We start from the raw sequence: 27,861 nt of genomic DNA, 5'->3' as shown, positions 1-27,861 counted from the left end.
GACTGAATGATGTAATTGTAAATTTACTTAATAACAACTTTTCTAACTTTCTCCATCCATTCCTTCATCGCTCTGTCACCGTTCCCCTGAGTAATGAATCATCAGACCCTTAGAAGTGGGAACCATGACCCTAACAGGCAGATACAGTCTCACTGTTGATGTTGGAGAAGCTTGTGGCATAATTTTCTTAGGGTCATGGAAACTCCCTGAAGTGGGGGTCTCATCTTGATTTCTCCTGAGAATCTGGCTCAGCGAGACCTCCAACAAGCCCCGGGAGGCACGGCTACTTGGGAGCAGTGCAGGAGTGGCTAGGGTTAGGGACAGCCCTGCCCACCCTGCCTTTCTCAGGTCAAGGGGTGCTGGAGTATGACGAGAATTCGTCAGCTGGAGGGGAATTGAGACTGCAGGAGTGGGCAGCCCTAGGCTTTTCACTGTCTGTTTCCTTTAGAAAAGCTATTTTTTTCCCCCAGTAAATGAATCATTGCAACCAAAACGACATTCCCTGGAGAGGAAGAATTAAAATATGGAAGTCATTTCCTAGCCTCTCCCAAAGGACAAAGGGAGACAATTAAGCGTTGTAGTTCATCTATGACTGTTTTTTTAAAGCCTTTTTATTTCTTAAACATAATGAGGAAAAATCATTATCATGCTCCCACGTGTGAGATACAGACATTAATCCAAGCAACACGAGGTCCTCTTACCAGGGACTGACTGGGAGGACAGAAGTCTCACTTGCTTTCGACAACAAATAAACCCCAGTCCATCAGGATGCATGTGTGTTTGGCACTGCTTCTTTTGATTTCAACTCATTCTTGTTTTCAATATTTTTTCTTTGTAATGAATGAAATTCACTAGGTTTGGTTAGTATGACGGGGAGGAATATTAAGATTTTCTAGCTAATTTGGGACCTGTAATTCAGACTGTTTCTCAACCAATTTGAAAAAGTCATGATTTTATTTTGTGCAAACATCGGCCTTGCAACGGAACAGACTGACGATAGTCATTTTGGGGAAAATTCATGATGATACAGAATGACCCACTAGGCCTATAAATGCTGTACAAAAAGTTCAAAATGAAAAGAGACTGAAGAGGAAGGCTGAGTTGTGATTCTAGTGGTTCCATCTGGCCCACGGCTTGTTTTTGTAAATAAAGTTTTATTGGAATACAGCCATACACATTTCTTACTCATTGTCTGGCTGCTTTGTACTATGATGGCAGAGCTGAGTGGTTGCAACAGAGACTGTATGGCCTGCATCTAAAATATTTACTAGGTAGCCCTTTATAGAAACGCATTGCCAAACTCTGCTTTTATAGGATAACATACCTTTTTGTGCGTGAGGCATGCAGCCTTCTCTGGAGACCCAAGAGTGACCTGCCAGCCTCCAAGGGAGTCCCTGTCCTCTGTATGATTCATTACTCTCCTACCTCGCTGTCTACACACTGTGGAACCCAGGGCAGATGTGGCATGAACAGATGGTCACTCTGCCATTTGCTGGTGGTCCCCGTTCACCAAGGGCCAGAGTTCCAATCAGTCATGTAGAAGGTGGCTGTGAGAAGGAATGTTTTAGAGCCCCTAAGGGCAGAGATTTCACCTAAGCAATGAAAATGTCACTCGCAGACCTCGCTTTTGTTCTTCTGTTCAGTTAAAGTCAGTAGCTGTTTGTTGAGGGCGTCTTCAGTCCCTTCCTTCCAGCTTTGTTCCATTCCCTTCTATCTCTCCCACACAACACCACAGGGACCTCAGTTTCTGTTGAGTTGTCACTAGACACCGTGGGCAGGTCCGCCACCCCAGGCAGCACCACTGTTTGTATGCGTGTTTCTGTCTTTCCGCCATGCCCACACATACACACATGTATATACACACGTACAACACTGCCTGGTAGACGGAACAATACCCCCACTCTGCCCAAAGACATAGGTATAAATACCAGTTTCTACTGATAGCTGTTTAACTCACTGTCATTGATACTGTGATTAATAGTAGCTAAAATTTTCAGTGACTTATTTGTGCCAGGGACTGCGCTGGCAGTTTCTCATTGATTCTCTCATTTTCTTCTTACAACCACACAATGAAGGAGACCCTGCTGTTACCCCACTTCACAGATTGATCAGAGGTCGAGAGCACATGGACTTGCCCAAGGTCATTCAGGGCTAGGGCTTTCTGCTGGAGTCTGCTGACTCGAGGCCACCACTGCCTTTTCCCCTTTCCAGATGTGGATGCCAGGCCCAGGAGCTCTGAGACTCAGCAGTGGATGTGGCTCTCTAAGTCCCTGGGGACTTCCAGGCCCACCCAGTGCTCATTGGCTTTGGTTAGATTCTTTAGCTGGTCTTCTTCCTGGGTCTGGCCAGACTCCTTCACCCCAATCCTGCTCAGTGGTCTCCACTGCTTGCCGGCAGCCACTGTGGGTCCCAGGAGGTAGGGGCAGGACAGCTTGCTTTTTCTGTTCAGGAGCATCTCTCTGAAATCTTAGGTCTACGTGGCCCCACTCACCTCACAGTAATCTTCCTGCTGTGCAGAGAGCATGTTCATTGAAATTCAAAGCCGACAGGAAGAAAAGATGAAGCTGGAGTCACCTGCCTTAGCAGGGTCCAGGATCATAGGAGGAATGTATAGGTTAGGACAGTAATTTGAGACAGGCTGGGATAGACAGGACTCACCTTGAGGCCTTGTGTGCTGCAGGCATCATGCTGGCTCCTTATGCACAGGTACATGCAGACGTCCCTACCCTGTACATCTCACATCATCCCTGCCTGGTGGGTGTTAGCCTCCGTTAGGAATGAGGAAGACAGAGACTTGTGAATATTAAGGGACTTATTCAAGCTCATAGAACAAATGGATTGAAATTGATATTGAAATCAGGCTGACTCTGAGGCCAGAAGCCCACATACACATCCTAGGCAGGCAATGGGCAGAGACTGCCCATTGGAGTCTATCCAGAGCTGAGGGTCCGTGGGCTGCCCACTCAGCCTCTCTGGATGGTGCTTCCTGATTCGTAAGGATTGGACAACTCTAGCCAGCCCATCCCACGCACAGGACGGGATGGAGAGGAAGTGAACTGGCACTTTTGCAGGATTTTGCAGCAGCTGGTGGTTGGCAAGTGAGCCCCTAGCCCCTCCCGAAGAGCACTGGTTGCTGCTTCGTCTGAGTGGATTTCCTGTTAGTCAGTGGCTCCTGCACACACAGCAGCTTTTAGTTTTTATGCATCATGACATAATTGTACCTTTAAATGTACTTCACAAGTAGTGCCACTCTGGATTGATCGTGCCCGTTGGGAGGTTCGTGGGAGTCGACATTAGGTGATCGTGTGGGAATTCAGATGAGTTTGGCCCTGGCTGTGTCCTTTTTGTAAATAAAGTTTTATTTATAATATTAGTGAATCATTATTGATACATTATTATTAAAGGCCATACTTTATTATTATTTTCTGCCTCTGCCTCCTTCCCTCCCTCCCTTCTCTCTTTCACTCCTCATACATTTATTGAGTACTTCATATGGGTAAGAAGCTGGCTAGATAGACAGCATGACATGGATAGAGATGCGTTGTACCTAATCCCCGCCGTCAAAGTAGAGAACCTGAGTTTGGGTGTCTGCCATGGGCCAGGCTTGTGCTGGCTACTTCCATATGTGCAAACTTATTTTCAGTTATTTCTTGAGTGTTTAGTTACTAGATGCGGATGCCTATACTTCAAATTTGGGGAGATATAACAAGATTTAAAAAGACTAAATAGTTTATGTTCCAGAAAAATCCAAGAAACCCAGAACTGGAAGAGCCCTTAAGAAATGCACCTTACTGGGGGTGCCGGGTTTCCTCCCCGCACCCTTCCACACCTCTCTACCTTCTGCTCTGCCCCTGGAGGCTCCCGGTGTAGATGACACAAGTAGGCTCCCTGCCCCCTGCCAAATAGGGGATACTGCAGGAGATCGCCATGCGGAGAGAGTGAGGTGAGCTATTTATTCCCTTGGCTCCCTTCTTACAAGATTTCCTCAGGCTGGCTGTTTTTCTCCACCAGATTCCACCTCCCCTGAATAACACATTCCTCCAGGTTTGGGTCACCATTTCTCTCTTGTCCCTTTACCCTTAGAGGTGCTAACAGCTCTGCTGATGCCAACTCTAGGGGACTACACCATCCCTGCTCCCCTCCTGAACCTTCACAAGCAGGCCCTTTGTAAATAAGCTGTCCTCAAGTACCCCAGCCATCCCATCCGTTCCTGTTGGGACATGGACCAACTGGCCTCGTAAATGCCTAACCTATCTGGAATATGTGGTTATCCTGAGTAAAGACTACAGCTTCCCTCCACTGTCACTTGAGGGTTAGTGACATCAACAGTTATCTTCTCAGCTCCAAACAGAATCTCTTCTGCCTTCATTTAAGCCCATTTTCTCTTCCCTGGAACTCTCTGGTCATTAAAAAAACAGCTGCTTAAAACCTTCATCAAAAACTCTTTATACAGTTGAGAAGAGCAGCTGTCACCCCTTAAACTTCTCTGTTGTTCTTTTCATCTGGCCTCAGGAGTCTGACTTTCTTCCTCTGTGCCTTTGGGCCCCTCTAGCCCCTCCGCATTATGAAGTAAAAGAGTGACTCAAAAACACAAGACAGGAGGCACCTCCATGTTCATAGCAGCGCTGCTCACAGTAGTTGAAAGGTGGAAGCAACTTGGTGTCTATCAGTGGACGAATAGAGAGACTAAAGGTGGTGTATACATACAGTAGAATATTGTTCAGCCTTAAAAAGGAAGGAAGTGCTAACACATGCTATGACGTGATGAACCTGAGGACATTACACTGGGTGAAATAAGCCAGGTACAGAAGTACAACTACTGTATGATTCCACTTATATGAGGTCCTTGGAGTAGTCAGATTCATTAAGACAGGGACTGGTGGGTGCTAGGGGCTGGGGGAGGGGGAAATGGGGAGTTTTTGCTTCGGGGGGCAGAGTTTCAGTTTTGTAAGGTGGAGAGAGTCCTGGGGATGGCTGGTGGTGATGGTTGCACAACAATATGAATGTATTTAATGCCAGTGAACTATAGATTTTAAAATGGTAAATTTTATGTTATGTGTACTTCACTACAATTTTAAAGTAAAAACAAAAACAGCAAAAAAAAGCAAAAACAAAAAAACATGGTGGAGACTTGGGCACAACAGGTGTGACAAAACAGTGAAGACGCGGAGCTTAAGTAGCAGATGCTACCAGGGGACTCAGTTTCTCTCTGTATAAGTCAGTTGAGCAGAGCAAGTTAGGCAAGAGTCAAGTGACAGGAATCAGGCAAGGAAATGAGAAGGGTGGGGAAGAAGAGGAAGGAGGCATAGGTCACCAAGGTTCATGGATTCAGGAAAAGTTTTAGGATAAACAGATATAAATCAGAGAAGATGTGGTTGATAAAGAATAGCTATTAGTCATTTGTAGGTGTTTCACTTATGACATAGCAACCCCAGTCCTCTAAACAGGATTCCAGAACCTCAGGAAAGTGGACTGGATGGAGCCCACATTCCTCCCCTGAGTATGCCATGTTCAGGGGCACCTGGTAAGGGCATGGCTTGGCGGGGCCTCGCTCATGCCCTGAGCACATGGGAAGCCACCGGGCTACATGGGGACAGACCTGGGGTAGTGCATCATTAAATGATTTGGCACCGCATTCTTCATGTCTCAAAGCTTTGAACAGATTCCATCGGGAAAACGTTAAGCACATGCCTATGTGTATATGTGTTAACCTCATTTTAATTATGATATAAGCCTCAACTGCTAAACGGCGTTTCTTGAAAATTTATCACTAAAAGATGCCTCCATTTACTGAATGATGGCATGAATGTATGCCGGGGCTATGGCTGCAGAATTCCTCTTCCTCTTTTAGCTCAGACTCATGCCTGTGCACACAGCAGACCAAAATCCCAAAACTAAGTTATGTCAGTGAAAGATTCATTTGTCCCTTAAAATTTTTTAATCTAAAACTTTTGATTTGGAGAGTAGATATTAGTACATTTGAGAATCTGAATCTGGAGTTCTGACTTCAGACCCTCTGTTTTAAGAACAGAAGCATGTGGGCAGTAGTGATTCAGCATCTCCCTGGTCCCCACCCTTATCTCAGTCACACCCTGTCCTCTCAGCCACCACAAGCTTTGCCTCCACTTCTCCCAAAAGGTTCTGGACTCATGGACACCCTGAAAGTGTTTCTGCTGGGAGTGCTGGCTGGAGGGGGAGCACGCAGACAGGCAGGACTCTGGGAAATATGTGAATGGAGGAAGGGATCAGGGATGTAGCCCTAGAGGGTGAAGGACCATAGGCTGTGTGTGACAGAAGGGGTCCAATCAGTGGGCCCAAGAGGCTTGGAGCCAGCAGCCTGGGAGAGGGTAGTTCCAGGCCGGGAGGTAGCCTCTGATGACTTTGGGCTCCAAGAACGTTTCCAGATTGTTACTTAATTTTCACATCTGTGTGCCTTGATGGTCTAAGGACCTATAAGTGCCTTAAAAAAAGGACTATGGATTATCCCCCTTGGGGGCCCCTGTTCCTCCAGTTTGCATTGTAAAGAGAAATTGTGTATTTGAATGAACAAACAAATCAGGGATCTCCTTAGAATATCTTGGGCATCCTGCAGGTTTAAGGCTGAGATAAACAAATGCTTCATTCAACTGGATTCAGATAGCAGTTCTCAAAGTGTGATCTAGGGATACATGGGGGGTTCTATGATGTCAAAACAGTTTCTCTAATACTAACGCATTATCTGCGGGTTTTACTCTTATGAGTGTACTCTGGAATTTTCCAGATGCCCATTAACATCTGACGACTTCATCACCCTGATGCCTAATGGAATGATTGCTGTATATTTAGTATTTCTCAGTTTTAAACCACTTGCACTAGTGCCCTTTGAAATCCTTGGTAATTTTCAAGTGTGTAAAGGGTTGCTGGAAACAAAAAGTTCGAGAACCGCTGGGCTGAGGCACGTGGATTAGGTAAGACCATAATGAGGACAACCAGAAAGACCTGTGAGAAAGGGCTAGAAGCAGACGGTAATCTGTTGTTGTTGTTGTTGTTGTTGTTGTTGTTGTTGTATCTGTTGTTGTTGTTGTTCTTCTTCTTCTTCTTCTTCTTCTTTTTTTTTTTTTTTTTGCAGGAAAAACTGCATAGAAAATCTAATGGATGAAGATGAGAAAGACAGGGCAAAGAGGTAAGAAGAACCATCGTCCTGCCTTGGCAGTGTTCTGTGTGATTGGCCCATCTGAACCTGGATCTAGATTGTCCTCACTCAGTCTTGGATTAAAGCCTAGCATGATAGGCAATGGGACATGCCCTCAGTCCTCACTGTCCTTGAAATATTTCAGTGCTCTATTAAAAAGTTTAGACCAGCTCTTTCAATTTTGTTCCTCACCCTGAAGTTACTCATTGCCTGGAACTTGCCAGGAGGTCTTAACGTGTTCTTACATTATCCCTGTTGACTTGGGTCTCCTGTCCTGGTTACTGCTTTTCCAGGACAGACACTGCCTGGTAAGGCAGCCTGATGAGAGCCAGGCGAGCCTGGGTTCAAATCCTGGCTCTACTGTTGGGGAGCTGTCTGGCTTTAGACAGTCATAGTAAAAACTGTTGCCACACATTGACCACACACTAGTCCCCTGCGCTGTGTTAAGCACTTCCGGGTGCATTATATCAGTTTTCTCATCTGTGAATAGAGACGTCATAGTGACCTTGCACTGTTGTTGGGTTGGCCAGAAATACTTGCCTGGTAGCTGGCATGTCAGAGCTGTTATAACCCTGTCTGTGCTTAGATAGGGGTCAGAAGTCCCCTTCACTGGGTCATTTATTGAATCCTTACTGTGTATGAAATGGAATCATAAAGTTGATAGTTTGAAGGTGAAGATTCCAGGTAATATCCAGTCGAACGTTATCAATTTCGCATGATTTGCCCAAGTTGGTGGTTTCTGTGCTAGCTTCTGGGGAACAAAGACAAGTAAGAGGCCTCCTGCCTGGATGAATGGAGGCTATTGGTAGGTAATACAGACTATTAGGCCACAGGTGACAGGCCCAGCATGGAGTGCTGTGGAAACATGGGACACTTCACAATAATACATTTACAAAGGTGTCTCAATAGCAGTAATGAAAAGATCGATGATAGTGGCCTGCGTTTGCTGAGTGCTCCCTGTGTGCCTAAGCCTTTGAGGCACACAGTACTGGGCTAAATACCCTTAAATGCATTACCTCATATTGTCTCCTCGACAGTCTTCGAGATGTGTATCACTGTTATTCTCATTTCATAGATGAGGAAACTGAGGTTAAACAAGGTTGAGTAACCATCAAACATCCTGAAGCTCTAAGAAGTGGCCGTAGTGGAAGTTAAAGACAGGCTTCCTGACCTTAGACTCCATTGTTCTTCCCCAGCCTATAAATGAATCTTTTAACATCAAGACTTATTCAGTCTGTCTGGCAGGCCCAGAAGGGGGACTGTGTCCTGATGTGACTTTGGAGTCCACAGGTGTTTTACTTTTGCCATCATCACCTTTAATGCTGCCCACCCCCCACCCCCTGCCCCCACCCTTTAGCCTCAGCTCTGTGTCTCTACAGCACTGCTTGCTTACCTCAAAATCAAGAAGAGAGGAAATGCATATTTTGGCTTCACCAGACTCAAGGATTACCAAATAGAGATTCCAATCAAATCTTGGCCGGTATTCTCGATGAGATTAGAAATGTTTAGCTTCAGACTAAAACTCTCATTGTCTCCACAAGGCAGGTACCATGTTAGGCAAGGTTTTCAAAGCTTTAGGGAATTCATGGTTTATTTGGGTTTCTGATGAAGTGTTCTGAACCCGGACACAGTTGCATTTTCTTCTGTGAGTTTCTATGCAAATCCAATGAGTACTGAGTGCCTGTTGCGTGTTCAGAACTATGTGCTGTTTTCTTTAAGGAAGATGCAAAAATCATGGTCCTCGAACTCACAAAGGAAACAGTTCGATTGAGATAATGAGGATAATACTTTGCCATTTTGTGTTACAATCATAAGCGTGTCTTTCTAATTCTGATGTGACTTGGTTCTGCAGGGAGAGGGGACATGTGTGCGTGCGCCTGTGTGTGCATGCCGTGTGGTCATCCAGGAAATAATGTGCTACAGCAGGAAGTACACAGCTTAGACTCAGATGGGCTGGCTTTGATTCTTGCCACTTTTTCTTTCTAACCTTGGGCAAGTCACTAAACCTCTCTTAGCCTCAGTTTCTTCCTCTGTAAAATGGGGGTGGTAGCAGTAGCAGCTCCTCTCTAGAGTTATTACAGGGATAAAACGCAGCTGCACGTAAGCCCCTGGCACAGTGCAGGGTCCACAGTGCTTATGAGAAGAGCTAAAGGTTAGGAGCACACGCCGTGTGCCTGCAGCAGTAAGCAAGCATTAACTCTCTCGTCCTCACCACGTCCCTTTGACGTAGGTTTGTATTAGCCCCATTTCACAGTCAAGAAAGCCAAGGCTTAGGGATCACGTAGCCAGTCAGTGGCAGGCAGGGATTCAAACTCAGGCATCAGTTATTGGAGTCTGGGCCCCTAACAGCTTCTCATGACTGTCCTGGATACTATTCCATTTTTACCATATATCAAGAGACATGGACAGAAAGTGCTGATAGGAATCTTTGCTTCCCAAAGAAAACAGATTTCTCTACTCTGCACTATTGTAAAATACCTCTTGTTCCATTTTTCCGTAGTACTCCAGGAAGAAACTGTTTCATGTGATCCTCTTCCTTTAATCGGGTATTAAATGAGTAGGTCATCAGCACTAATGAAAATTGCATTATCGCCTTGCCTGTCAGCTGAGTGTTCTGTTTCCATAACTCAGGGGGGACAGGGGTGTGTTTGGAGCTGTGCTGCCTTTTGTAAATAAGAAGCAAGAGTAGGGGGTTCTCAAGAGCATCAACTCAGATTCTCAAACACAAGCTAAATGATTTTATTATTCCTGGACCCTAATCCTTAGTCCCAACACTGATAAAATGGTTCAAGGAAGAGGGATGAGTTATAGTACAGCAAACATGAAGCCTACATATGTACTTTTGTGGAAGCAGATGTTGCAGAAGGAAATGCTTTTAGCCAGGGGATGCTGGCTGTTTCTTCAGGTTCCCCCAGGGAGATTATTGATATGGACCAATGACTGAGTCCATTCTGTCACCATCCCAGAAGTATTTAACTAAGGAACATAGTGAGCAAGTGGGAGATAAAGAAGGGGTACATAGAACTGCCCTGCCCTCCACGATCTTTTAGGCAAGTGAGGCAGACATTCTTGGAGACAAGCTTAAGGGAGAAAGAACATGTCCTGTGGGGTCTGTGTTGAGCAAAACCAAGATGATGATCAGATTAAATGCTCTCCTTCCTCAGAACCTTTTCATGGTGGATATCGTGGTTAAGGGTAGAGACAGACCTCATTTCACTGTATCATTTCTCTGGATGTAAGTTCTATGGGTCTGAAAGGAAAGGTTGGTCTGGTCCATGAAGGTCATGGCAGAGTCTGGCACATTTGCCACCACCCGTGTGCAGAAAGACCCTGTGCAGAAAGGCAAAATCCTGGCCCAGCGCTGTGTAGGTGTTTCAAGGCAGAGCCAGTGATGCTAATTTTGCTATGAGTTTCTTTCACAGGCTCTTGACTGGGTGTGTTGCGTACGCACCATCTAAGACCCAACATGGGAAAAAAATGGCAGTAAAAATTTGCCAAGGCTTCCTTTCTGTTTGTTTTATTTGGTGATTGAGGCGACAGTAGGCATTCTGAGAACCTGAAGCAGGGCACATAATACATTTATTTTACCCTGCAGTTTCCAGATGAGTGATTCTGGGTTCAAAACAACTGGCAAAGTTAGAGCTGTCCTTGCTGGCAGCATGCTAATTCTGCTGTAAACAGTAAACAGCAGCATGGAAAAGAGGTGTCCTTCTATTGAAGACTTCAGGCCTTTACCCTGGTGGGGGGTCCTCTGATTAGCTAAAAAGTATGATCAGAAATGTGTGCCTCATAGGCTTAGAGATTTGAAACTGTCTTAGCTTAGGGACACTCAGAACCTCTCGGGGGGCGTCTGAAGCAATGGGCGATTCATGAAAAGCCCTTTCAATAATGTCAATAAATTTTAAATTGAAAAAAGGTGGCCAGAAGCCCGTCATCTTGAAAACGGTGCCTTTCTTCAGAAAAGGCTAAGCATTCCTTTTAGAGTTTCAGTGACAAGTTCCTAAGTCTTGTGCTCCAGTGTAATTCTCGTTGTATAACTGTTAAGTAAGACTCACTAGCTTCCCATTTGTGTCCTGATACTTTCTGATAACTCCGGTTAAGAGTAAAATATGTCCCTGTTGCACCTCAGGAGTAAAGAGCAGCCTCAGCTGAGCTCAGTCATCCCCACACACTTCCCACTTCTCTGCAGAAGAGACGTGCTGAGTTTCCAGAGCTTTCCATGAGATGAGGATCGCACTAGCCTGGCCCGTCTTGCTCCACATGAGTGACTTTTCTCCTCACACACCCAGAAGATGTTCTCTTTGTAAACCAAGCTGCCGAAGGCAGCTCCCAAGCTCAGTGGTGTCCCCAAACCTCAGGAGTTGTGCACCTGTCCCTGAGACCCAGGCTCGGGTTTGGAGGGGACTGCACTGCCCTTAGAAGCCTTGCTTTAACCCAAAATGTATCCCGGGAAACACTAGTTCCAGGAGATGACCCCCAAAACCAGTCTGGGCTATGCCGTTTACTATTTCTCCCTTTGGGAGAATTTCAGGGCTCCTCAGTGCATTAAAGGTGCTAAGACTGTGACAAGTAAATAAACAAAAGTCTGTTCCATTTTATGGCACCACACATGTAAAAATAATTATCTGAAACAAACAAACAAACAAAAAATAGTAACAACAAACCTTCTCTGGCCATGATTCTTCCCCTTTCTCCAAGTAATTCTTCATGGGTTTCCATGGAAGACCCTTTGCCCCAGACTGACTTATTCTATAGGTGTATTAACTTTAGTTCCATAATTCTTGTACATTTTCTTATACAAAAAAAACCAAAGAAAATTAAAACATATTAAAATAAACCAAGAACATTTATAATCATACTACCCAGAGAGAGACAGTGTTAATATTTTGAGAGATTTTCCATCACGTTTTTCTACGTTTCCATCAAATTTTACCAAGAATACTCTTCTAAGCTCTTCATTAATGTGACTGATCAGACTCTAATTTATTCTTCCCAAAAGCTCACCTTTCATGGACAGGACCATCTTAATGTAGGGGACACTTAAAATGTGTGTCATGCCTGTGCACACTGCACTGTCACAGTTGCCTCTCTGGACAATGAGAGTATGCACGTACTTGGTCAGTTCTACAGGGAATTGTGACTTCCTTCTACAGTCATTCACTCTGTTTCAGGTACTCCAACGACTTTAGTGGAGACGACAAAAGAAGCATAAGACCTAATTCCCATGAGCCTTTTCAGACAGTTCATTTTGCTCGGTTTATAATTCTCAGATTTGGGAGGCCTTGCTGTACCCTTATCAGTGTCTGTCTCATCTGTAACGTGGAACTGGTCAGCCCATTTGAAATATGCCAGAATTCTCAATCTGGAAGGAGGCTTGGGCATCAGCGAGTCTATTTTGTACATAACTACCCTGGGTATCTATTGCTGTGTAACAAACCACTCCAAAATTTACAAGATTAATGCAAAGGCATTTATTTTGTTCATGGATCTTCAGCTTGTGTAGGGCTTGGCAGTGAATGCTTATTCATGTGGTCTTTGCTAGAGTGGCTCCAAGATGGTGGACTGGAACCATCTGAAGACATGCTCACTCTCATGGCTAGTGGTTCCTATGGAGTGTCACCTGGGACCCCTGTTGGGACAGTGGCTTCCTCACAACATGTGAATGGGTTCAAGGGGATCTGCTTGGCCTTGGAAGTCAAGCAGTGTCACTTGTGCTGCATTCTGTTTGCTAGAAGTGCCACTGAGGCCAGCCAGCCCGTAGTCAGAGGAAAGGGAATCAGAACTCTTCTTTCCATGGGGAAAGTTTCAGAGAATTTTCGATGCTCTGGTTTATAATCACCACATCACTATCATCACTATTTTATATGAGGAAACTGAGGCCAGTGCAGGTGGGAGGGTGTGCCTTGCCCCCTCTCTCCTGGCGTAGGTGGTAGAACCAAGATGAGAACTCAGTTCTGGTAGCTTGTCTGATGTTCCTTCAGCTAAGCTGTCCCATCCAATTCTCCTGCTATCCCAACCACTCTCCTGCTTCCAGTAGAGACTGTAAATGTGAAAATAATATACCTCATGAAACATCTTTCGCTCCTCACCATGGAGACCCTCTACAGATAAAAATCCACTCTTCTTGGAGCTGCATATTTATTGACTTATTTTTATACCTGGTATTCAAAAACTCAGGTTTTCTGGGCAGCAAGGGGAGCCCACCAGTGATTTCATTGCCAGTTCTGGCCATTGCTTCCTAACTTTAATGGGAAGCATTCGATTTTCTCAGCTTTTACACCATTTGACCAACTGCATTTGACTCATAGAGCATCTTCCATCCCCCCAGCCCCCCATCAGCATGTGCTGTTAACTCAGTTAAAAGAACTATATTTATTGGGGCTAGCTTCGAAGATGGCAGCCTTGGTGTTAAACGCCATGGAAAGATCCTACTACAGAAGTCTGTTAGGTGTTATGGGGCATTTCCTATTGGATGCTGGAGAGGCTTAATCTGAGGACATTGCCAGCCTGACCAGTCTGCACGTGAAATGGATTAAAAGGAAGAGTCCAACACGATGCTAGTTATTTTTCCTCTCTTCATTGATTTTATCCTTATTCCTGATCTGGCTCAGAGATCAGGAGTTCTGATACAATGATTTTTAATTTCTTCCCCTGAGGGAAACACAGGATTTTTTTTTAATTAATTTTTTATAGGGACATTGGTTAACAAAATCGAATAAGTTTCAGCTGTACACTTTTACAGTAAGGCCTATATATATTTACACTGTGTGTTCACCTCCCACAGTTAGATTTCTTTCTGTCACCACATATTTGACCCCCTTTATCTCGTCTACCTCCTCACTCCCCCCACCCCCTACCCTCTGGTAACCACTAGTCACAGGATTTTTGATGACATGTAAAATGCATCTGTACCACTGTCACATGTCCTTGTGAATTTAAGGACAAGAAAGGGCCAAGGACACACACCTGCAGGTGCGTGTTTACACTCACCTGCATGCTCAGATTCCACATTGCTGCTGCAGGCCTCTCTAGGAGATAGGGAGCTGAGCAGCTCCCTTCCTGGTTTGTGCCACAGGTTCTTCAGAAGCAACTGATCCCCATTTCAGCTACAGCCAAGCCTCGAGTAGTTGGGTGTGGAGGCCAGTCTTGCACACTCGGTGTGCACACCTGTGACCATCTCCCCACAGACAAGGATGGGAGAGAAGCATTGAGCATGGTTTATATAATATGCGTCTGTCTCATGAAATCTCCCAATAGGGAGACTTAAAGGTTCCACCTGTTGGAGAAACCCAAGGGGTGTGTGTGTGCATGTGCACGCGTGCGTGCATGTGCATATATGCACGTTTCCCTTCCACAATGCTTGGCCTCAGAACTGTCCTATCCCCTTCCTTTCTGCAGTGCCTCTCCTTCCTTGAGTCCTCTTGCATGGTCACCTATAAGAATGTAGTTGCTATGCTAAATCTCCTTTCAATCCTGAGCTGCAAATTCAACTCCCAGTTGGAATTCTGGAGCTCTGGGGCCCACACCTGTGCCTTTTATCCCATGTGCCCTAGCTTGGCCAGCATGAATGCCCAAACCCACCCTCAGTGGGCAGGGAAGCATGAGTTGTGTCGGTGACCAAAACTCCATGTTGACGTATAGTGGCAGTTCCTTTTGATATGTTTTTAATGTTAGATCATAGCAATGATACACTTGTGCTGAGAGAAAGCCCTGCCCAATTCATCTGACAGCCACCTTGTTTTCCAAAAGCCACCCACAAATGCTTCCTCAGGAGTCTGTTATAACTATTGTCTAGCTCACCCCAAATGTTTTCCACAAAAGGGCCTTATATACAGATCCTGCCTTAGGTCATCAGAATCTGTGTTCCCACCTGTTAATTCCTGTGGGTCTTTGGCATACTCACTGAGAAAAGTATGAAAAGATATATGGGGGTCCTGGATCTGGTTGAGATTGAGCCAGCCTGCTCCATCCCATCCATCACACTGAATGTAGTTATAAAACTGGGCAAAATGCATGGGACAGCAATTTGAGGAAAGTCAGTTGTGGAGGGCAGATGGGAGAAGTATCAGAACTGTAAGTACACTGGCCAGGAGCTCACCATTTTCTTCCTCCAGTATCCCCTAGCCTTGACTCAGCACAGCCCCAAACCCAGAAGTGGGTATCTGCACAGACAGGGAAGGGACTGGGGAAGCCTCTGAATACTGTGTGAGGAGCAGGGGAGGGTCTTATACTGAGTGAGGGGAAATCTGCTGCTTTTCGTTCCCTTGTTTCCTTGCACCCCATAAGCAATCCTCCAATCACAGTGGCAGCAGCAGCAGCAGCAGCAGCAGCAGCAGCAGCAGCAGCAGCAGCAGCAACAGGGATCCATAGGAGACTAAACTCGAGGGAGGGGACCCTGTCTCCCTAAGCAGAGGAGCTGTAGTTCCAAGAGGCTGGGATGAAACTGCACTGCTTTTTTTCCTGCCTTCTCTCTCAGTCTCACTACTGCATGGCCTCAGTTAAGGTACAGGTGTAGGAAGTGAGGCAAAGCAGAATAAACAAGAACCAGCTTTCCGATCAGAGGAGCAGAAAGGGAGCCATGAGAACCAGAGAGAACTAGAGATCACCAGAGAACAAGGAGCTCAGGAAAGTGACTCCATAAAGAAGATGAGTTCCTGAGCTCACAAGCTAAATATGCGTGGATCTGACCTTGAATAGTGTACCAGAGATTTTTAGACCTGAGCTGCAGGGTCAACCACTGCCCAGGGTCCAAGGCTGGCCACATGGGACAAATCTAAACAGCACCATGGATTTCTCATTAGAAACCATGGAAGCCTTCTGGTAGTGGGGCAATATTGTTTTGTGACAAAAGAAAAGAACCATTAGCCCAGATTTCTATATCCAGTGAAACTATCCTTCAGAAATGAAAGTAAATGAAGATATTCTCAAATGAAGGAAAAGAGCTGCTCTAAAAGAATTGCTAAAGGAAGCTTTTCCAACAGAAAGGAAATGATACCAGATGGAAACTTGAGGTACGAGATTGAAAGGAAGCGTAACAAAAATGATATGTATCTGGCTAAATATAATAGTCTAACATTTTAAAAAATATAACATAATTTGACCTGATTCAGTGTATGTAGATGTAGCACGTAAGAAGACTACATCATAAAGGGAAGGAGGATAAAGGGAACTACCTGACATAAAGTTTCTATATTCCACTTGAAACGGTAAAATATTCTCAGTAGCCTCTGATAAGTTTTCTAACGTAATCCCTAGAATAATCACTAAGAACTATACAAAGAAATATGATAAATAAAACCATAATAGATGAATTAAAATGGAATACTAAAAAAAGATTTAACTCAAAAGAAGGTAGAAAAGGAGAAATAGGAATAACAACAAGAAAAAAAATTAAGGAAAAACAGAAAAAAAGATAGTATTATGGTATATATCTAAATCCAAACATATAAATAATCACATTAAATGTAAATGGTTTAAACATCCAAAATATGTTTGAATGGATTTTTTAAAATGATCTAATTATATGCTGCTGTCCATAAGGCATTCACTTCAAATATTATCATATAGGTAGGTGAAATGTAAAATTGTGGAAAACTAATTAAAAGAAAGCCAGAGTGACTGTATTAATATAAAATAAAGTAGACTTCAGAGCAAAGAAAATTACCAGGAATAAAGAGTGGTGTTACACAATGATAAAAGATCAATTTACTAAGAATACATAACAATTCTAAATGTGAATACGCCTAAGAGCAGAACTTCAAAATACTTGAAGCACAACCTAAAGAACCAAGAAGAGTCTACAAGTTCTGAGACAGCAATTCAGCAGGGATACAGAAGAACTGGAAAATGCCATCCACCAGCAGGACCCACTTGACATTTACAGAATACACCACTCAACGATAGCAGAATACACGCTGGAGTACCTACTGACTATTGAATAGTCACTAAAATAGACCAAATCCTGCTTCCCAAAATAAATATAAAGAAATCTAAATAAACTGAGATGAAATGAGAAAGAGAAAGATAGCAGGAAAAACATCTCCAAAACTTGGAAATTAAATGATACATTTCTCAGTAATTCAAGAGTCCAAGAGGGAGTTCCAAAACTGTTAGAAAATATTTTGAACTAAACAAAAATAAAAATAAAAATACAGCATATCAGAATTTGTGGGTATCAGCTAAAACAGTGCTGAAAAGGAAATCTATAACATTAAATGCTCACAGTAGAAAAGAAACAACTAAGCTTCCACCTTACGAAACTAGAAACAGAAGAGCAAAATAAACTCAAAGAAGAAGAAGAATAAAAATTATAGATATGAGAACAGAAATTGGTAAGACTGAAAACAGGAAGATAACAGAAAAATCAATGAAACCAAAAGGCGATTTAAAAAAATTATCATTAATAAATGAATTTAGCAATGTCACAGGATACAAGGTCAACATACAGAAATCAGTCATCTTCCCATAGGCCAGCAAACTATTAGAAACTGATATTAAAAACACAATATCATTTATAATCAATCCCCCAAAATGAAATACTTAGGTATGAGTTTAATAAATATGGGATACATATGTGAAAACTGCAAAACACTCATAACAGAAATCAAGGAGGACTTAAATAAATAGATGTATCTTGTTTATGAGTGGAAAACTTAACACATAAAACAACACATAGTTTTCCCCAAATTGGTCCATAGATTTAAAGCAATTCCAATCAAAATCCCAGCAGAACTCTTTGTAGATATAGACAGGTTGATTGTAAAATGTGATGGAAAGATAGAGAAACTAGAATAGCCAAAATAATTTTGAAAAAGAATAAAGTCGGAGGAATCACATTCAATTTTAAAACTTGCTATAAAGGTACAGTAATCAAGACAGTGTATCGGTGAAGGCATAGATCCATAAATTAATAGAACAGAACAGAATACAGAACCCAGAAATCAACCCACGTAAATATGACCAATTGATTTTTTACAAAAGTGCAGAGGTAATTCAATACAGAAATGTCTTTTTAAAAAACAGAGTTGGAACAGTTGGATAACCATGAGCAAACAAACTTCAACCTAAACCTTAGACATTATAAAAATAACTCAAAAAATGGATCATAAATCTAATCATATAATGTGTAAAACTATTAGAAGAAAAGACAGGAAAAAATTTTCATGTCCTGGGGTTAGGAAAAGGGTTCCTAGACCTGACACCAAAAGCACAATCCATAAAAGGGAAAACTAACTTGAACTTCCTCAAAATTAAAAGCGTTTACTCTGTGAAAGACACTATTAAGAAGTTGAAAGGCAAGCTGGGAGAAAATATTGACAAGTTCCATGTCTGACAAAGGACTTGTATCAGAATATATTTAAAACTCAATTCAACAGTAAGAAAACAAACAAAAAATAAATGGGCAAAAGACATGAATAGATGCTTCACCAAAGAGAATACACAGATGGCAAGAAAGTACGTGACGAGATGTTGAACATCGTTATTTATTAGAGAAATGCAAATTAAAGCCCTGATGGGATAACACTGCACATCTCTTAGATGAGCTAAAATAAAAAGCACTGACAATACTCGCTCTTCTTGGGGATGTAGAATATCTGCATCATTCACCCGAAAGGGTATGTGCTGTAGGACTGTGCTTATCTGATGTTCTCCGAGAGGGAGAGCATAGCGATGAAGAGCAGAGCAGGGGTCACTAAGGAATTCTGACTGTGATGATGGTTACATGAATTTATACACCTAGAATTTATGGAATTGTACCCAAAAGAAAAAGTCAAGTTAATTGTGAATTTCCAATAAAAATTTTTAAAGGTGCTTATCATCAGCATTACTTCTTCTAGACAAATGAAATTAGGTGGAGAGTCCTTTGCCTCTGACATCTCTGGCTCCCCTGTGACCCCTCACAGTGTAGGTTTGCTTAGTGCCGGCCTGGGGAGCAGAGCCCAGACATTGTGCTGCCGTCGCCGACCATCCTCGGCTCACTTCCCCCTAAGTTAGGTTCCTCTTCCCCGTTTCATGATATCCTAGCCAGTTTTCTCCCCCAGACTCATCCAAAAACGGAGACCAGGTTGCCTGGTCTGGCATTTAAGTCTGATTGGCAACACTCTTCCTCTCCATAATCTTCTAACTCTACTTTCCCATGTGTCCCCCACTCTACTGTCAAACTCGACCACCTAGCTCTTCCTTGGGCCCTTCCCATCCACCCCTCGAGGCTATCTTGAAAGAAGCCACCTCCCTCTAGTGTACTCTGACCACTGTACAGCTGATCGCCTACCTTTGTGAATCCCCTCAACAATTTGTTTGAATTTCTAGCCTAGCCCCATGTCACATTGCAACTTGTGTGATAGCTCTCGTGGGGGTGAATTCCATCTCTTCCTCTAGACTCTAAGCTGCTTTTACTTGGGTGTTTTTAGTTGGTTTCCTGCAGTAAGAGCTCTTCCCTGCACACAAATATTATCCCTATTAGTATGCAATGCCATTTTTCTGCAGAGTGTATTTAGTGTCTGTGCTATAAACTAGAGCAGCCAGAATTTGTCACTCTCAGTTCTGTGCTCCCAAAACACTGGTACATGGCTCCTTCAAACACAGATACCTTCACAATGGTTTTGGAGGGAGCTGTAGGGGGTGGTGCAGAATGCAGTGCTTCACAGTACGGGCACCTGAGCCAGTATGCGCCATCGCTTCCTAGTCATGTGACGTCAGGAAGCTACACAACCTCTCAGTGCATTAGCTTCTTCACCTATGAAAGAGGAATGATAACAGTACCTACCTTAAAGGGTCGTTGTGAGAATTAAAGGAATTAGTATATATAAAGCACTTAAAATAGTGCACAGCAAATATTATCTATATATTCAATGTCCCTCGAAGAACACCAGGAAAGATAACCTGGGGCTTTTTGAACCCTGCATTTAAAATCCAAGGGTCAAGCTTGTATTGATGTCTATTTAAAACACACGCACATACCTTCCCTTCCTCCCAGCCTTCTTCTCTCCTTCTCTCATAACCTTAATAACAAGAAGAAACAACCTGATTGAAAAATGGACAGAAGATTCGAACAAACACTTCCCCAAAGAAGATATATGAAAGAGTATTGGGCATGTGAAAATATGTCTAGTATCATTAGTCATTAGAAAAATGCAAATTAAAACCTCAGAAAAAAAGACCAACAATGCCAAGTGTGGGCAAAGACGTGAAGCAACTGGAACTCTCATACATTGCTGGGGGGAATGCAAAACAAAACAAAACAAAACAAAACAAAACAAAACAAAACAAAACAAAACAATAACTCTCCTATGTTGCTGATGGAAATGCAAAAAGCAGTATAGCCGTTTTGTATAACAGGTTGGCAGTGTCTCATAATGTTAAACATACATTCATCATATGACTCAGCAATTTCACACCTAGGTGTTTACCCAAGAGAAATGAATGCCTTTGTCTACACAAAGACATGGATGTGAATATTCAAAACAGCATTATTCTTAATACAGCCCAGTTGGCAGTGAAAAGGAATGAAATGTTAATGTAGGCAACAACATGGGTGAATCTCAAAAACTTTATGCTAAATGAAAGTCAAGGGCTATATGCTCTCTGATTCTATTTATATGAAATACTAAAAATGGCAAGACTAAAGCGACAGTAGATCAGTGGTTTTCTGTGGCAGTTATCAAGGAAAGATCAGCAACAAAGACATGGGAGAAAAAGGTTGAGGATGAGGGAGCTGCTTTATATGTGGATTTTTGTGGCGATTACATAATTACCCAAATTCAATAAACTATACATTTAAAATAGATGATTTTTTTAATATAAATAATGTCTTAAAGGAAAACAACACAAGGGTTGATTGTTTAATTATCTTTCAACTTGTTGTTCTAGTGTGGTGGTCTCAGGGACTTCCCAGAGACCTCCTTATAGGAAATGGATTCCTTCAAAGTTTGTTTTCTTTCTTCTGCCTCCGAGATGTGGATCCAGCTGACATTGACCAGGGGGCACCATGATGTGTCCCAGGCGGAAGCTGACGGAAACAAGCTCATGTTTCTGTCACTATGATATGAGCCTTCATTGTGTCATCTGCCAGACTGTGTTCATTGTCATTACACTCATTGAAGAAAATACAGGGTAATAATGAGCTTGGTGTTATCGGCTCACAAATAATTTATAATGGGCAAACTAGGACAGCAATGGTGCTTTTTTTGGCTAAGGCGGTTGCATGTCACTCTTTAAAATCTAGGCCAGAAAATTATTTATAATGCATAGACAGCCATTCAGAACATTAAAAGGTTCCGCTCCCTTGTGAGTGGACACTATGTTTTTACCCTGAGCAAGCAAAAGGGCACTCAATGTCTTACTGCTGTATTTCCAGTCAGCATGTGACTGTGACAGCATATGTGAAGACTGTTACTCGGCTAAGAACGAGACCTTTGTAGAAGCCACCTAAAGGATTTCAGGTCCTCCCCCAAATCCAAGGACAAGAACGAGAGAAAAGCCAGGAAAAGGAAGAGACCCTGAGGTGTGGGTGATGACCCCACACTTTAGGTGAGCTTTGAAGAATTGCCTCAGATGTTAAATGGAAACAGCCCAAACTGAAATATAATCAGCAAAAGATGGCTTCTAAAGGAGTGTGTTGCCATGAATACAGGTTGTGTGTTATTAGGCAGAGGCCACTGTGCTATCTAAGAAAGGGTGTTTGGGATATGTCCCTGTGTGTCTAAGGGCTGTCTGGAGAAGCAAAATTTTCACTGCTGCAGTCACCTGTAGATTTTGACAGCTACCCCAAGGAACTCACCGAGCTGTCACAGTCACCAGCACCCTGTCCTGACTGCACATCCTGATAAGTGGTCAGCTCCCCCAGGAACCTTGATCCTGGGCCTCAGCGCGCCTAGAGCAGCAAGTAGACCATATTTTGCAGGCCCTGCAGCTGTGGCCCCTGCTCTCTCAGTGAGCTGACTTTCTGAGACATTCTGTCCTGGGTGAATTTGGGAGGGGTGGGTTAGCTCTGAACTGTAGTGAATGTTACTATCCCTGAAAAAATTTTCATAGATGATCACAACAGAACCACTGTAACAAAGTACTTCCTTTTCACACAAAAACCTTTGCGAAGCAGAATGTGTTAGTAACCTGTGCATTTTGTGTTTACAGAGCTTCTCGAAACAAGTCTGAGAAGAAGCGTCGGGACCAGTTCAATGTTCTCATCAAAGAGCTTAGCTCCATGCTCCCTGGCAACACGCGGAAAATGGACAAAACCACTGTGCTGGAAAAAGTCATCGGATTTTTGCAGAAACACAATGGTAAGAGTCATGCCTCTCCATTTTTATCCCATTCCTATCCTTTTGTTGGCAGTGACTTCATCACGCTGGGCTTCCTCCCTGGTACTCTCTTCCCAGCCAAGCCCGAGTGCATCTGTCACAGGGTCCCTCTGTCCCAGGCACTGCACCCACCACCATAAGAGCCCATCTCCAACAGGTTTGGGAGACTACACTCACTTCCCAAACTGCTTTATTAGCCGGAGGAAGGACTCCAGAGGAGCCTTGCAGGTGACACCCAGCCCGATGGAGTGGTGTCACCAGTGAGAGCATCTTGATTTAAAATGTCTGGAGCAAGCGTTTTTCATCCAGTCCTGCAGAGATGCAATACTCAGGGATTCATCATCCACCGAATCAGACTGTACTGGTTCCTCTAGGCACCTCTGCCCCCGCCCCTAAATAATTTGGCCTTTCAAACTCCACCGTGAAAAAATATATATATTGAAAACCATTAATTCGCTTATCAAATCCAGTTTTCCTTGAGATATAACTCATATACCAGTCACCATTTCAAAGTTTATAATTCAAAAATAATTACAGTTCTTCCATGCTTATAGTGATGCTTCTCTTTCAGTGAACATTTTTCCTAGGCAAGGTGATTTCATGGAAGAGGGCACAGCTAGGACATTAGAAAGTTTCATTATACTTGTTATTCTTTTATTATTTTTTAAATAATTGTATACATCTATTAAAAACATAACAGTAATAACATATATTTATTTTTTTCCAAAGCCGTGCAGGGGAGAGTAAAGAATATGTTCATTGCTTTGTTAAAAGTTGAGGAAGAACAATCAAGCAAGATTGGAGTATAGTGTTGCAGCAGTATTTCATGGCCCTAATAATTTAATCAGAATGGTTATATTCCTAAATAATGATTTAGCCAAGTAAAATAACAGGTTGGTTTGATTACCAAGAAATTTTGTGCAAATTACTCAAACTAGGTCAGTGCCACTGAGAAGCAGGACAGCTGTTAAATAGGACAGCTGAGATCAAGTTCATCAGTGTGACATTTACATTGGGCTCTGCCTGCTGCGGAGTTACAGACTTGTCAAATCTGGGACCTGGGAAGGATCAGTCAGCAAAAATGCAGCCTCCTAACACCAGGAGCGCCTGTCTGTCTCGCATTTTCGTAAGACTAAGGCCTACTTTGCACAGCCCGCTTAAATGCAGTCAGGTCACACGAGGGTCTCACTTGTGCTCTGTGCTGCCATATTCACAAGAATGCAGACAATCCATGACAGAGTTTATGGACAAATATAGTCCTTGGACTAAATTCTGAATTAAAGCAAAAAAACAAAAACAAATGATAACTTTACTTATAATCCAAATGGACGTGAATTCCATAAGCATCTGCAACGGGGTAGAGAATCACATGGTCAGCATTTATTCAGGGCTTACCATAAGCCAGGCAGGCATCCTAAGGGTTCTCTGTATAGCAGGGGGTCCCCAACCCCTGGGTCATGGACTGGTACCGGTTCATGGCCTGTTAGGAACCGGGCTGCACAGCAGAAGGTGAGCAGTGGGCGAGTGAGCGAAGCTTCATCTATATTTGCAGCCATTCCCCAGCGCTAGCATCATGGCCTCAGCTCCACTTCAGATCATCAGGCATTAGATTCTCATAGGAGCACTGGTCCCTGGTGCCATAAAAGTTGGGGACCACTGCTGTGGAGTAATACACCTGAGCTTCACACACTCTTTGAGTCAGTGCCATTTCACAGATGAAGCAACCTTGGTGTAGAGGCACTAAGCCACTCACCCAAGTCAGCCAGCCAGGAAGATGCAGGATCTATCCCAGGCAGTCTGTCTCCAGAGCCCAGATGTTTAATGCTTGACCTGCAGCTTCTCTACAAGACATGATTCGTGGGGCTCTGATAGATATTTGTATCATAGCCACACTATAGCTCTTTGTTAGTGTGGCCATTTAGACTACTGGTTCTCAGCCTTATTGCCCATTAAAATCACCAAGGAGGTTTTAAAGCCATACATAACTGGGTCACGCTTCACAGACCTATGCTGCAGAACCCCAATGGTGAGTTGGACCCAGCTCATACCTCTTTTGCAGCTCAGCTTGCAAAAGATGATTGTTAACTTTCCAGGAGTCTTGCAAGCCAGCTAACATCAAGTGGACAGCTTGAGGTCAGCCACCATGGGAGTATTTACACCACAGAAGTGGACCAATGCTACAAAGCAGGGTTTTCTGCTGTGGGCGCGGAGAGCCTTTCATGGTCACACCACTGGGTAAGGCCCGAGCATCTGTGGTTTTTAAAGCTCCCCAGTCAACTCCAGTGTGTAGCCAGGATTTAGACATGCTTTCTGCCTTCATACTAAAGGGAGATCACATGATAAATAAGGAAGAATAGTTAGGTCCTGGTAGTTGTTATAATTACTTCGCTCTTTCTCAGTAATCTTTCAAGCATCCCTTTTTTCTCTCAGCTTGGGAGATAAATCTTGATCTTGGAATCCATGCTTATTCTCTTTGAAGTAATCCAAATAAAAAATGAGAATCTGACCATGTTTCTTTGTAGAGAAATTGTATGTCATCAGTATCTACTAGAAGAGAGAAATCCTAAATAGCAAGGTGTATTGGACATTCTTATCCCAGTCAAGCTAAATGTTACTTCTGTAGGGCCAGACTGACCCACACACTTTCTTCTTCCTGTGCGAGTCTCAATCTGATTTAATGTCATTTTCTTCCAAGAGCAAATCCCATTCCTTATTCGTGCCCCTTCAGTGTGTTGGCTTTAATGGATAGGGATGGGGTGGAGAAGGCTGCAGAACCAGGTGAAATGTCCTGTTTGGCAGGGCGATATTCACCCAACCCAGCACAGAGTTTCTGCCCCTTTTTTCCAGACTTTCCTTTGACCACATACAGCCCTAAGACATACCACTACTCCTTATTCTAGCATAATAGGCGCATGGGGTGATGAGCACTTTAGGACAGGGGTCCCCAACTCCAGTACCGGTCTGTGTCCTGGTAAGAGCTGGGCCGCACAGCAGGAGGTGAGCAGTGGGTGAGCTAGAGAAGCTTTATCTGTATTTGCAGCCTCTCCCTAGTGCTAGCATCACTGCCTCAGCTCTACCTTAGATCATCAGTCATTAGGGTTTCATAGAAGCCCCTGTCCCTGGTGCTAAAAAGGTTGTAAACTACTGCACTAGGACACATCTACAATTTATACTATAGTAGAATTTGGGGGGGTCACCTGTTAATTGCATCATTTTGCCATAAAACGTTATACTGGTCACATCAAATGCCAGTGGAGACATGATTATGATACTGAATTTTATATCCCAGTTTAATATTTTTTTTTTACTTGCTTTGAGACATTAGATCTAACATATATTTTAAAATATGCTATGCATCGAGTCTTAACTTCTAAGGACTATAATCAAATTGTTGAAGTACAGAGTGAATGAAATGGCTGCTTTCAGTATTATTATGCTGTTGTTTAGGAAGTATCCAGCCATACTGAATGATCTAAAAGTTACTTATGTAAAAGAAATGTGTTTTTCATGTTCCTTTACCGTAATTGAATGGACGTCTACCTAAGTCAAATTTGGACTGCTAAAAAGACTCTTCTGGACAATTAATCTACAGTTTGATCCTAATGGGCAAAAGAATTTTACAGATAAGTTGATGTGTTGGAAAAACAGAGAGGACATTTACGGGGTTAATTTATTAGCCTATCCTCAGTCCATCTTTCTTCTAAGTGGTCCAACTGTGCCACCCAGTTGAGGAACTGGAGTTGAACCTTCTCTTCCCTGCCTTGACCAGCACCCCAGAATGTACACTGGCCCTGCCTCTGCTTCCCAGGTTGCATTTCACCCTGTGAAGCCTCTGGCCACAGTGGCTGCAGCAACTTGTTCTTTCTGAAATCTCAAAGGAAGAAACCATCTGGGTAGAGTAGGCATCGCAGGGAGTGTCGAGTGACTGAACACGAAAGGTTTACAAAGTCACATGTGTAACTTAGTTCTTCACATCATCTTCACTTGCTGAATTTATTAGAATTCATTCACTGACATGGCAGAATGCACTCTCCATGCTCCATGTAAGCGAGAACACCAACAACACAGGGTCAGAGGAGAGAGCCTTTCATTGTTTCTCCCACTTTGTAGATTATTTGCCTGAACACTTTGCATTTCACATGAATTTGTTGAACAAGTTAGTTTTTTTCTTGGAGGTGGGAGATAAAGTAGGTGTAATTAGGTTTTTCTTAGCACCAAGAAAATGATTCCTAAAGAAACCTCTTACTACATAAAGTGGAGCAAAACGTTGGTTAAAGATGTAGAATGAAGGAAAAGTGGGCATATCCGCTAGAGCATTTGAGCTATCTGTTATTATAGATACTTTAGTAATAAAACAAAACACTTTCAAAACTGCAAAAGAACTAGAGTATTGAAGGAGGCCTGTGCAGACCAATAACCACTGAATCTGCAACACATGAATAGCATCTTCAGTACAAGATAGTTACAGAAAGAAGCAAACTATAGGTTAACCTGGAAGAGTTTTAAGAAGAGTAAATCCTGGCTTGGAAAGCAACCAAGTAGCATTTGGATAAAAACATTATACTTTGGTACCTGCAAATGCTAGGGAAAAAAAAATTCTTCATGAACACAGTAGGTTACATATTATAAGCCTAAAATGTTTCTGGAATTTTGAAATCTCAGATGTGTAAAGTGCTTTGCTTTGCCTTGACTAAAGCAAAAGCAGCTTAAGAACATCCCACCATCCCAGTCTTTGTTCCTGTGCCTTGATAGGTGCAACTACCCAGCTCCAACCACTGATGATGGGCTTTGTCATGTAGAAATCCAAGGGCACTGTGCCACCTGCTACAGCAGGCACTACACCCATGAGAGGGTGGAGGACTTTCCTCCCAGAAGCCTCATTAAAGGGGTGTGAAGACATCAAGAGCTGTTTTTAAGCCCATTACATCCAAAGTTCCCAGTTCTTAGAAATCAGGGTAACATATTTCCTTATATTAGCTTCTTTAATTAAACTACACAGAGGTTTATGCAGAATTGCATAGAAATAACGTGTGCTTCCTTTGCTAATTCCAATGCTTAGGTGCCTTTGAATATAAAAGCTTATTTGCCTGTGTGTTTTCTTTTAGAAGTCTCAGCACAAACGGAAATCTGTGATATTCAGCAGGACTGGAAGCCTTCCTTCCTCAGTAATGAAGAATTCACGCAGCTGATGTTGGAGGTGAAATGCATTATCAAATTAGCTTAATGGGTTGCAAATCAAAATGTAGATGCTTGTTCCAGATAAGACCCTGTGCCCAAGTAAACAACTGTTCTTGACCCTGGCAAGAGGTCTTTAAACAGATACTCTCCTGATGCTTTCATGCTTACTGCATCTGTTTTGGCTATTGAGTTGGGTGCTCTAAGCGAGAATCC

General features: G+C 43.1%; 1 protein-coding gene across 2 annotated transcripts in view; it reads left to right on the top strand.

Annotated features, from left to right (window-relative positions):
- NPAS2 (neuronal PAS domain protein 2) overlaps positions 1 to 27,861 on the top strand; it is a 136,703-nt gene that overhangs the window by 59,442 nt on the left and 49,400 nt on the right. For both annotated transcript variants that reach the window (XM_011383735.2, XM_011383733.2), the window contains exons 2-4: positions 7,109 to 7,162; positions 22,304 to 22,452; positions 27,576 to 27,667. In XM_011383735.2, the coding sequence (XP_011382037.1) occupies positions 7,131 to 7,162; positions 22,304 to 22,452; positions 27,576 to 27,667 (273 nt within the window). In that variant the 5' untranslated portion in view covers positions 7,109 to 7,130. The remainder of the gene's footprint in view (positions 1 to 7,108; positions 7,163 to 22,303; positions 22,453 to 27,575; positions 27,668 to 27,861) is intronic.

This window comes from Pteropus vampyrus, unplaced genomic scaffold (genome assembly GCF_000151845.1).
Source record: "Pteropus vampyrus isolate Shadow unplaced genomic scaffold, Pvam_2.0 Scaffold541, whole genome shotgun sequence".
Taxonomy (NCBI): domain Eukaryota; kingdom Metazoa; phylum Chordata; class Mammalia; order Chiroptera; family Pteropodidae; genus Pteropus; species Pteropus vampyrus.
The sequence above is the reverse complement of the archived record's forward strand: the minus strand, read 5'-3'. Positions and strand labels throughout refer to the sequence as shown.